Source organism: Pelobates fuscus, chromosome 11 (assembly GCF_036172605.1).
Source record: "Pelobates fuscus isolate aPelFus1 chromosome 11, aPelFus1.pri, whole genome shotgun sequence".
In the NCBI taxonomy this organism is placed as follows: Eukaryota; Metazoa; Chordata; class Amphibia; order Anura; family Pelobatidae; genus Pelobates; species Pelobates fuscus.
Genome location: NC_086327.1, coordinates 120,114,285 through 120,125,438, shown reverse-complemented (window position 1 = coordinate 120,125,438; position 11,154 = coordinate 120,114,285). Strand labels below are relative to the sequence as shown.

The window sequence follows — 11,154 nt, the reverse complement described above, 5'->3', positions numbered from 1 at the left end:
CTTATGCAATATTGTTTTAAATCATGTCTTTTTTCTTCTTATTCTTCTGAGACCCGGCATGGGACCTTAACCCCAGCTCTGAGACAGGCCCGAAGCAGGCAGCGGAGAGAGAGGCAAGGCAAGCCAGCACACGAAGAACAACATAGACCAAGAGAACAAATCCCGCGAGGCTCCACTCTCTAGATGCCTCATGCCCGATGCCGCACTCCACTCCCGGACTGCCGTACAGCACCTACCAATGTCGCAACACATGCGGACAGTCGAGCACACTAAGCCCACATAGGGCATAGGCTAATCAGAGCCAAACGCGGACGCTCACCTTGACAACATGCCATACCGATGTAATTCTAAATAATAAAGATAGGGCACAACTGAAATTCTCCTAGTCTCACAGGACCTGCCTTACTAACCTGTACATGTGTGATATAGGGGCGGAAGGGTGAAGCATCTATGTGTAACCAAGCATAGTGTCACTAAAGTTAAGCTTAGAGTAAAACGTGTTATATGTTTGTTAAACAGTGCTGTAACTTGCAGCAACGTTAGCTAAAACCATAAATATTGACCATACCAAAACGCAGTTTTAATGAATATGATTATCAAGCCACAATTATTATACTAAAAATGTGCCGATTAACCCATTGCTCCTACTGTCATGCACGAAAATACGCTCGAGGACTGCTTTTGGGGCACCACGAGCTTGTCTGTGTTTATCTCAACGCACAAAAAATAAAGAATAAAAAAAAAAAAAACATATGTTATAATACATTATTCAATAATATAATATAGTATAGTTCTGGTTTCAGTTCTGGTTTTAACAAACGTGTCACAGCAGTCTACTTACACTTACACTGACGCCATCACCGTCATCATCGCCGACTTATGTTAAGCGGTTCCGGCTCTCTGAGTACTCGCAGCACTTCATGTTTTGCTTAAGATCGTGCATTTTTTTATTAGTGTTTTTAAACAGTAAAGAGTATAATGAGGATGATATCATGAGTGAAAGTGCAGTTTTTGTGTGAATATGCAAAAAAAAAAGTTTGACCATGGTTTGTGACTTAGTGGCTAATAAAACCTAATGGACATATTCCATTTTGAGTACCGTGGGTTGTCTACTTGTGCAAATGGTATGCCAAGATGGTGGTAATTCTCATGCCTGGGCTGCCATATTGTCTCAAAGGCAACATAGATCTAGCAAACCAATCTGGCAAATTGAAATGGGCAAGCCCGATATTTGCCCCTGTAGCTTTCCAAAACCCCATAAAACCTGTACATGGGGGGTACCATTGAACTCGTGTGACTTTACTAAACAAAAATATTAGTGTTTTAAAACAGTAAAATGTATAGTGATATCACAAAAATTGAAGACTTTGTGTGAAAAATGCAAAAAACAAATATGACCACTAAGTTTGGTCAGGATTTGTGACTAAGTGAATGCTAAAAAATTAGGGCATATCCCATTTGGAATATACTGGGTCATCTATTTTTGACAGGGTCATTTTCATTTCTGGACTGCCATACCATCTCAAAGGCAACATAGGCCCAGCAAACAAACCTTTTATAAAAAGTGCAGGTTTCTTGACAAAAGGACAATCTTCTTTAAAAAAGGAGGAGACACGCCTCGGACCACCCTGGCACACAGCCCAGTACCCCGTTGGGAGCCTGAAGTGGAGGAATGACCCACCCACAGTAACTACAACCGGGACTCACCACAGGCCCAAGTCTAGTGCTCAGCTGGAACACAAGTGACCCAGAAATGGAACTGCGACCCCCCTTTCAGGTCACCCAATGGGACTATCAGCACAGAGGCAGCCATTAAGCATTTTACCACAATACAACATACTGCACTGCTCACTGAAGGGTCATACTGTATCCTGTATATCGACATGGACTCTTACCTGACTGTTCCTGGGTAAACATGGGGTGGTTAATATAAGCGTATCTTAAGCATACTTTAAGCATATTCTAAGCAATTTTAAGCATATTCAGCGCTCAAGCAAAATATCTACTGTTGACACTGCTTTTCTGTTATCAGCCTATGTACTTATCAAACACTCTATTTCTTAACATTCTATGTACACTCTCACGCACATACCATGCTCCCTTCATAGGTTTCTTATCTACCTGTTTCTCCATGACATGGGCAATATGCAACCATATTTCAAACCAAGCGTGAACCTGAGCTACTGTTTTTGAATATTATAAAAATGTGCCTGTAAATCTAATGCCATAACATGCCATATCAATTGTTTACCTATTCTACCGGATGTCGCTGTTGTGGCGCACGCCGGCTATTTGTTCACTCCGTGCACAACCAAAATAAAGAATTAAAAAAAAAAAAAAAAAAAAAGAGGAGACACTCTTCACACATAAAGCAGTTCAGAAGGCTAAAGCTCTTCACGGGTTCAGAGTGTCCCTTTAAAAGCACTCCACTGCACTATCACTACTGATTGCATTTAAATTGTGTTATTAGGAAGGCAATCCATGAACCGTGGACACAGCTACAGTCTAAATTCACTTTGCACAATTTATACAGAATTTAGTTTCAAATAGCGCTTATACATAATTTAGATTATTTTTATTATACACAAATATCTAAAGGTGTAGGGGTTGGCAGGGACTTTAATTTGACAATCCTTATTTGGATTTATATCAGTACAACATAAAATACAGGGATATAATTTGTAATTAGTGGGGTAATAGCTGCTTGATCCATCTGACTGCTATTTTGGAGTCAAGAAGGACATTTTTTCCTAGTTTGTTGCAAAACTGGAAGCGCTTCAGACTGGGTTTTTTGCCTTCTTTTGGATCAACAGCAAAAACATATGTGAGGATGGCTGAACTTGATGGACGCAAGTTATTATATTTCATAATAAGTGAACAATTTCAAGGGTTTGTAAAGGATACATAAGACTATGAAACATACTACAAACATACTACAAAACTTTCCATATTCAATTTCCATTTTTTAACCCCCTCTCCACCTCTTCCCCTGCTCCCTCGACCCTCCCATCCCCCTCCACCTGAGAGAGGTCACCCTAGTCTTTAATATACATCTTCGCGAAAAGGATTCTTGGAATGGAAAACTGAAGGACCATTGAGAACCTACCTCATTTGAACACGGAACTTACAGGGATCCCAATTGCTACCCTACTACCATTTTAGTAGTTGTACCTTTTCCATAAAACATAAGATGAAAGCATAAACAGAGACAATTTTATTTATCTTAATGGAATTATCACCGTTTTCATCAATAGGAAAATAATGTATGGTGATATTACAGAATAGAAAATAGGAGCAATAGTGTATTGATAGAGGGGAATACTACACATAATATCAAACTAACTTTATTCTTGCAATAACACATAGTAATGAATTAGGAAAAAAAAGTGTAAAAGTAGTATGATTATCTTTAACAAGATGTATAAAATGTTTTTCCACCATTGTTTATTGAACACAGATTCACAAATTATATGTGCTAGAAAAACATTAATATATCTAAAATAACATTGCAGGAGCCAGAATGGATTAGAGATCGCTGTTAAGAGCAAATGTTTGTCATTAGCATTATTTGCAAAGTAATGTATAACCTGATACATAGCTAGTATTAAAGCTGATCATTAGAACAAAAATAGAACATTACCTAAACACTGTAGTAGTGATTGTGTTTTTGTAAGTAAAGGCTTTCATGGTATATAATGTGCTATATGGAGATCATATATGGGCACATACCCTTCACCGAGTTGCACATGGACATTTCCACACATTTCAGTGGACAGTAACATTTGAGATAGCACACAGAATTATATTTGCAAAGCTAAAAGATGTTTGTTGTGCTATTTTTAGGAGAGAGAGAGGATATTTTATGTGAATACCTAGTTATTTACAAAGAAATATGTGCTTACAAAGGGAAATATCCACTAATATATTGTGTATTTGCACATCATGTGCTAAAAATCCAACTGTGATCAACTGATAAATCATATTGCAATGCACTTTATCATCGTAAACATGTTTTATTCTTTGATAAAAGATAAAAGCTCACATCTACCATTATTGATGAAAAAGTTGTAGACCAGTGGTCTTCAACTGGTAGTCCACAGACTGGCGCTGGTCCGCGAAAGCTTTCACCCGACTTTATCCGTTGGGTGAAAGCTTTCACGGACTGGCAATAAATTGGCGCAAAATATTTCACTGGTGCTATGATCATATGATCATATGATCATAGTACCGGGAACCGTCCGTGCCTACCTCTCCCCTGCTGGCTCTGCCGGACCGGAGGGGAGATCAGAGTTCTCCCTCTTCGGCCTGCTAGCAGGGAAATGAGGGGGAGAGAGAGGACTTGGAGGAGCTCTAACCTGCAGCTCCGCTGGGTTCTCCTCTCGCAAACTCAGAGCGTTGCTGCGGTTACTGTGGCAACGCTCCAAATCTCACAAGAGTGAACTCTAACCTGAGCTGCTAGAGTTATCTCTTACCACTTGGACCACCAGGCCTTCCCCACGGACCACAAGGCAAAGGTAAGCAGGGAAGGGGGACATCAAAATTATTATTTTTATTACTGTAATTACATTTTTCTTTATAATTTATTAATCAACCCTCCAACCCCACAGACCCACAATAATTTAACCCCATACACACACACTGCTCCCCATACACACACTGTCCCTATACACCCACACACACATTGCCCCAATACACACATACTGCACCCACACACACACACTGCCCACCCCCCCACACCACCCCCCACACACACTGTCTCTATACACACATACTGCCCCTCCACACACACTGCCCCATACACACACTATAGCCCTCACACACACTGCACCCCATACACACACTGCCCCTATACACACACTGCCCCATACCCTCACACACACTGCCCCAATACACACACTACCCCCAATACACACACATTGCATCCATACACACGCATTGCCCCCATCTCACACACACTGCAACTATACACACACACTGCCCCCTCAAACACACACACACTGCCCCCATAACCTCACACACACTGCCCTGTATACACACACACCACCCTCATACACACATACTGCACCCCTTACACACACACAACACCCCTCACACATACCATTGGTTTTTATTTCAGCCTGAAACCGGTCCGCAAAATATTTCTCCTTTTTTTCGCCGGGCCACGTGTGTTAAAAGGTTGCAGAACACTGTTATACACTGCATGGTTTACGGGCATGAACACAGTAGTAGCTGTCATAATCGGAGACGTCTAGCCTAGACTTATCTTCACGCTGCTTCACTTCTAAATTCACAATTTCATAACCAGCTTCTACAAAAGCCTTCTCAATTTCTTCCTTTGTTATACTCAAGCAATAAAACTTTTTTCCCCCAACATAATAAAACGAAGTATTTAGTGCACTCTGAATTATGACATGGCCTCCTGGTTTGAGCAAGTCCTTAAGGCTTTTCAGGGTGTTACAATAGGAAGCCACGTCCTTACATGGAGCCTCTAAGCAGAGACAACTTATTAGACAATCAGCTGGTGGAAGAACAAGTGGCTCAAATGGATTCTTCTTCAGTACGTCACATTTCAAAACTTGCTGCACAGTTTTGCGAAGTTTCTCTTCCTTTTCTGCCAAATTAACACTGGAGAACAAAAATGGATATTAATTATGAAACAGCTCTGATTTCTATGTAAATTCTATTACTGATCCACAAATAACATAGAAAAAAACCAACTTTATTATTTGCATTAATCTTTACATGGTAAGACACATAAATACCCATCTGATTTGATCCGCACAAAGCATTATCATATACACGACAATTTCAAAATACAAAATGGTATGTGAGCGCTCCAAATATAGAATAAAATAATGACCACTAAAGCACTGTACCCCAATCAATATATCAACAGAAATGAAACTGGATCAGGTAGCAACACGGGGTTAATATAAATTGATAAGTAAATTACATTAGTAATGTTGTTATATGTCAAATGTATTAAACATTATTTATTAAACATAGAGACAATATAGTAACATCAAATTAATATTGCAACAATAAAATGTATAAACCAGCAACAAAATGTCCAGAGCAGTTGTTTGAAAAATAGTAGACAATGTGTGGGGCCCCCTTACACTGGTGAAATGGCCACTGGAGAAAAATTGTGCACATATAAAATAATAAAAAATATATAGTAAATAAAAATGATGAAAAATCCCCAGACTCCTACACTATCCCTGCCGGGGGAGCTTGTAAACCGGACAAACTACCGGGTCTGGGCTCAGGGGGTTGCAATGGGAATAACCCAGAGTAAAAAAAATATATATATAAATACTCTGGGGATCAACCAGAGCAACTTACCCCGTTCGCCGGACCTTCGAGTGAGGTGATGGGAGCACACCAACCCCTGGACACGAGATGTGCAGGGACTAACGATCCAATCACGACAGCTACCACAAATCACTACTGGACCGTAAATGAAGGACGGGAAAGGAGGTATAGCACAGAGCAACGGATAGAAGAACGTCTACGCGTTTCGTCCTTGCTAGTGGACTTTCTCAAGACAAAGTTCTACTATCACAGAACTGGGTATATATACCCTCTCTTAAAGTGGTCATAATTAATTAATTACGTAAGAAAATTGATTAAAAGTTATCAATACAACGAGTATAGAAATGATAATAAAGATACAACTAGCAGAGTTATTGGAATCATTATTAATTCTGCACAATATACAAATGAATAAAAAATAATACATATATAATACATGGATGTACACATTTATATTAAATAAAGACTAACTTCACCCTGTCAAAAAGTATAACCCCTAAAATTGGGAATATTGGTAAATACAGTTACTGAAGTCATTATTAATTCTGCTGATATGCAAATGAATAAAAAATGGATATATATCTAATACATAAATATACATATTTATATTAATCAAAGGCTCACTTCATCCTATCATAAATATAACCCTTGGAATTAGGAATATTAGTAAATACAAATAGCAAAAATAATAAAGTCATTATTAGTACTATAAAGTATACAAACTCAATAAAATAAATAATAAATCAGTATACAATTTGTTGACTCATATTTTAACTACTCCTGAGATTTCTTTACTTAATAAAGGCCTGAATTTTGCCCCCTCTAGGAACCCTGAGATTCTAGACCTCTTTAGAGATCTCAACCAGTTTATTAGGAAACTTACCCTCATGAGGTCTTTTAACATCAAGGAGGCCAATAGTGTCAATGAATGCCCTGTTTTTTTAAATAACCCACAGGATAAAATTATTCTAAGAAATTGAATGGGCCTCCTCAGCGAACAAACTGAGTTCCCTATAGAGGTTGATGCATAAGAGGTCCTGGAAGCTAGCATATCAACAGGCTTGAAAGCTCGTTCCACCTATTATCCGGTGGCTTTTTGACAGGGTGAAGTTGGTCTTTATTTAATATAAATGTGTACATCCATGTATTATATATTTATTATTTTTTATTCATTTGTATATTGTGCAGAATTAATAATGATTCCAATAACTCTGATAGTTGTATCTTTATTATCATTTGTATACTCGTTGTACTGATAACTTTTAATTAATTTTCTTACGTAATTAATTAATTATGACCACTTTAAGAGAGGGTATATATACCCAGTTCTGTGATAGTAAAACTTTGTCTTGAGAAAGTCCTCTAGCAAGGACGAAACGCGTAGACGTTCTTCTATCCGTTGCTCTGTGCTGTACCTCCTTTCCGGTCCTTTATTTACGGTCCGGTAGTGATTTGTGGTAGCTGTCGTGATTGGATCGTTAGTCCCTGCACATCTCGTGTCCAGGCGTTGGTGTGCTCCCATCACCTCACTCGAAGGTCGGGCGAACGGGGTAAGTTGCTCTGGTTGATCCCCAGAGTATTTATATATATATATATTTTTACTCTGGGTTATTCCCATTGCAACCCCCTGAGCCCAGACCCGGTAGTTTGACCGGTTTACAAGCTCCCCCCGGCAGGGATAGTGTAGGAGTCTGGGGATTTTTTATCATTTTTATTTACTATATATTTTTTATTATTTTATATGTGCACAATTTTTCTCCAGTGGCCATTTCACCAGTGTAAGGGGGCCCCACACTGTGTCTACTATTTTTCAAACATCTGCTCTGGACATTTTGTTGCTGGTTTATACATTTTATTGTCGCAATATTGATTTGATGTTACTATATTGTCTCTATGTTTAATAAATATTGTTTTATACATTTGACATATAACAACATTACTAATGTAATTTACTTATCAATTTATATTAACCCCGCGTTGCTACCTGATCCAGTTGCGTTTCTGTTGATATATTGATTGGGGTACAGTGCTTTAGTGGTCATTATTTTATTCTATATTTGGAGCGCTCACATACCATTTCGTATTTTCAATTATGATTAAGTCGCTCTTCTGTATGTGATGCAGCCCGGTTTTTTATATTTATTACTTTGTATTCTTCTTGTCAGTTACCTTGCATTGGTTTTGGTACATGACAATTTCCCCTCAACATTTGTGACGTTAGTCACCATCACCTGGGGTTTGATACAGACATTTTATGTAGTGCCCTGGATTAGTCATATGTCTCAGTCACCCTGTGCCCATTATAGGTGCAGGATGTAGAGATTTAACGTAGAGAAATGCAAAGTTATGCACTTCGGGGTTAAGAATGCACAAGCAACTTACACACTCAATGGTAGTGAATTAGGGATAACTACACATGAGAAGGATTTGGGAATTGTTATAGACAACAAATTAGGCAGCAATATGCCATGTCAATCTGCAGTTGCTAAAGCCAGTAAGGTTTTGTCATACATAAATAGGGGCATAAATTCTCGGGATGAAATATAATTTTGCCTCTTTATAAATCGCTGGTAAGACCACACCTTGAATATGCTGTGCAAGTTTGGGCGCCTGTTCTAAAGAAAGATATCATGACACTAGAAAAAGTCCAGGGACGAGCTACAAAATTGATAAAAGGAATGGAGCATTTTAGTTATGAAGAAAGGTTAAAAAAAATTAAATCTGTTTAGTTTGGAAAAACGGCGCCTGAGAGGGGATATGATAACTTTATACAAATATATTCAGGGCCAGTACAAACCTTTATCTGGAAATCTATTCATAAACAGGGCTATACATAGGACACGAGGTCACACATTTAGGCTGGAAGAAAAGAGATTTCATCTAAGGCAAAGAAAAGGTTTTTATACAGTAAGAGCAATAAGGATATGGAATTCTCTGCCTGAAGAGGTGGTTTTGTCAGAGTCACTACACATGTTTAAACTGCAATTGGATAAATACTTACAAAAACATAACATACAGGGATATAATTTCTAATTAGTGGGGTAATAGCTGCTTGATCCAAGGAGACATCTGACTGCTACTTTGGGGTCAAGAAGGAATTTTTTCCTAGTTTGTGTCAAAATTGGAAGCGCTTCAGACTAGGTTTTTTGCCTTCTTTTGGATCAACAGCAACAACATATGTGAGGAAGGCTGAACTTGATGGACGCAAGTCTCTTTTCAGCTATGTAACTATGTAACTATGTTTATACTGTGTATGTATACTATTAAATGTTTTGTCTGCTCTCCTTTGCCAGCTTCTTCTCAAATACTAATGATTCATTTGGAAAGTTTATTAAGTCAAGGCCCAAGCTAGTAGCTTGAACAATTAACAATAGTCGGTAAATTGGACATCAAATATAGGAAATGTTACATAAATGTTGTGTCTGCTGAGGATTGCTACCAACTAGGTGGATTTGTCTATGGAGCCTGTGCAGCGCCATCTGTTGGCAGCACCAGCAATATGCACTACCTGAATAGCAAGGCTGGTTAATTTGCATATTCAAATAAATTTGCATATTGCGGTTTCTGCAGGCAGGATAGACATTAATAGGCATTTATTCACTAAATGTCAGATTTTACTCAACTGAAACTAAATTACAAAATTTAAGGCCAAAATGCCCATGGTGTGAATGTAGCTTGGATATATTTTTCAAATCAGCATTTTTTTTATTTATTTTTTGCATAAACTTTGCAATTTGTTTTTGAATTTAAAAAAAATTATATTTTTAATGAATAAACCTCATTATGTTTGGAAGGGAAGCATTTAAAGAAAATAAAATATAGACTATTTTATTACAAATAAATTGTCTAGGGTTATGTTTGCATAACATGTGAGTGATGCTCAATTCCTCACTTAGCCTTTTTATTTGTGGTTTTTGTCTCACACTCATAAACATGTTATCCCGTAGCATCAGTATAAATCTACATTTTTTTTTTTTAATTACAAAAATGTCTTTATTAAATCATCAATACTGGATAGATCGTACCTTTTTCCTTCTAGATCGCAAACAAATTTCACACATGGGGTCCAGTCCAACATATTAGAGTCCTTCGTCAGCCATTTCTTTAGTTCGGTGAGATTTTGCTCCAGGAAGTCGGAAGTGATAATGTTAGTAAAGACTTCACAAGCTGACAACAAGTGATATATTGTTGGTCCTGCACCAATATCAATCAGTGTGTTTCCTTTAACATTTCCTTTTTAGATAAAATACATATTAATAAATTAATACAAATTAATTCTATAGAAATATTTAAAAAAAAATCTGATTTTTTTAAACAAAATATTCAAGGTTATGATTAACAAGAATGTGGGTTGTTGATCCAAGGATAAATCTGATTCACATTATGCTGCCAACAATGTACTTCTAATGCCATGAGGACAGTCTTCTAAATCAGTGGTTCTCAATACCCTGAGTCGAATAACTGCTGAAGACTGTTCTGGAAATTGGATAACCTCTGGATTGTGACTTCCATCTTTCACAGACTGATATGTCAAGTGTGCCCCTCACCAACACAGAGAATTCCCTATTGATTTTAGTTGGTACCTTAACCCCTAACACTATTTACTCCTTAGCCCTAACCTTATGTACACCTTTAGCCTAAAACTAATTATCCCCTAGTACAAGCAGCGTTTATATATCCTGGGACAAATGTTCCCTCATTAATGAAACTATCATGATTATTATTATTATTATTATTATTTATAAAGAGCCAATAAGTTCCGTAGCGCTAAACAATGGGTGGACTAACAGACACATATTTGTAATCAGACAAGTTGGACGCACAGAAACAGAGGGATTG

At 37.8% G+C, this 11,154-nt stretch overlaps 1 protein-coding gene across 3 annotated transcripts in view; it reads right to left on the bottom strand.

Moving 5' to 3' along the window:
* Window positions 1–3,163: 3,163 nt before the first annotated feature.
* Window positions 3,164–11,154, bottom strand: part of LOC134577595 (nicotinamide N-methyltransferase-like) — a 32,181-nt gene continuing 24,190 nt past the window's right edge. For all 3 annotated transcript variants that reach the window (XM_063436424.1, XM_063436425.1, XM_063436426.1), the window contains 2 exons: window positions 10,341–10,548; window positions 3,164–5,625 (listed from right to left, as the gene is read on the bottom strand). In XM_063436424.1, coding sequence (XP_063292494.1) covers window positions 5,190–5,625; window positions 10,341–10,548 — 644 coding nt within the window. In that variant the 3' untranslated portion in view covers window positions 3,164–5,189. The remainder of the gene's footprint in view (window positions 5,626–10,340; window positions 10,549–11,154) is intronic.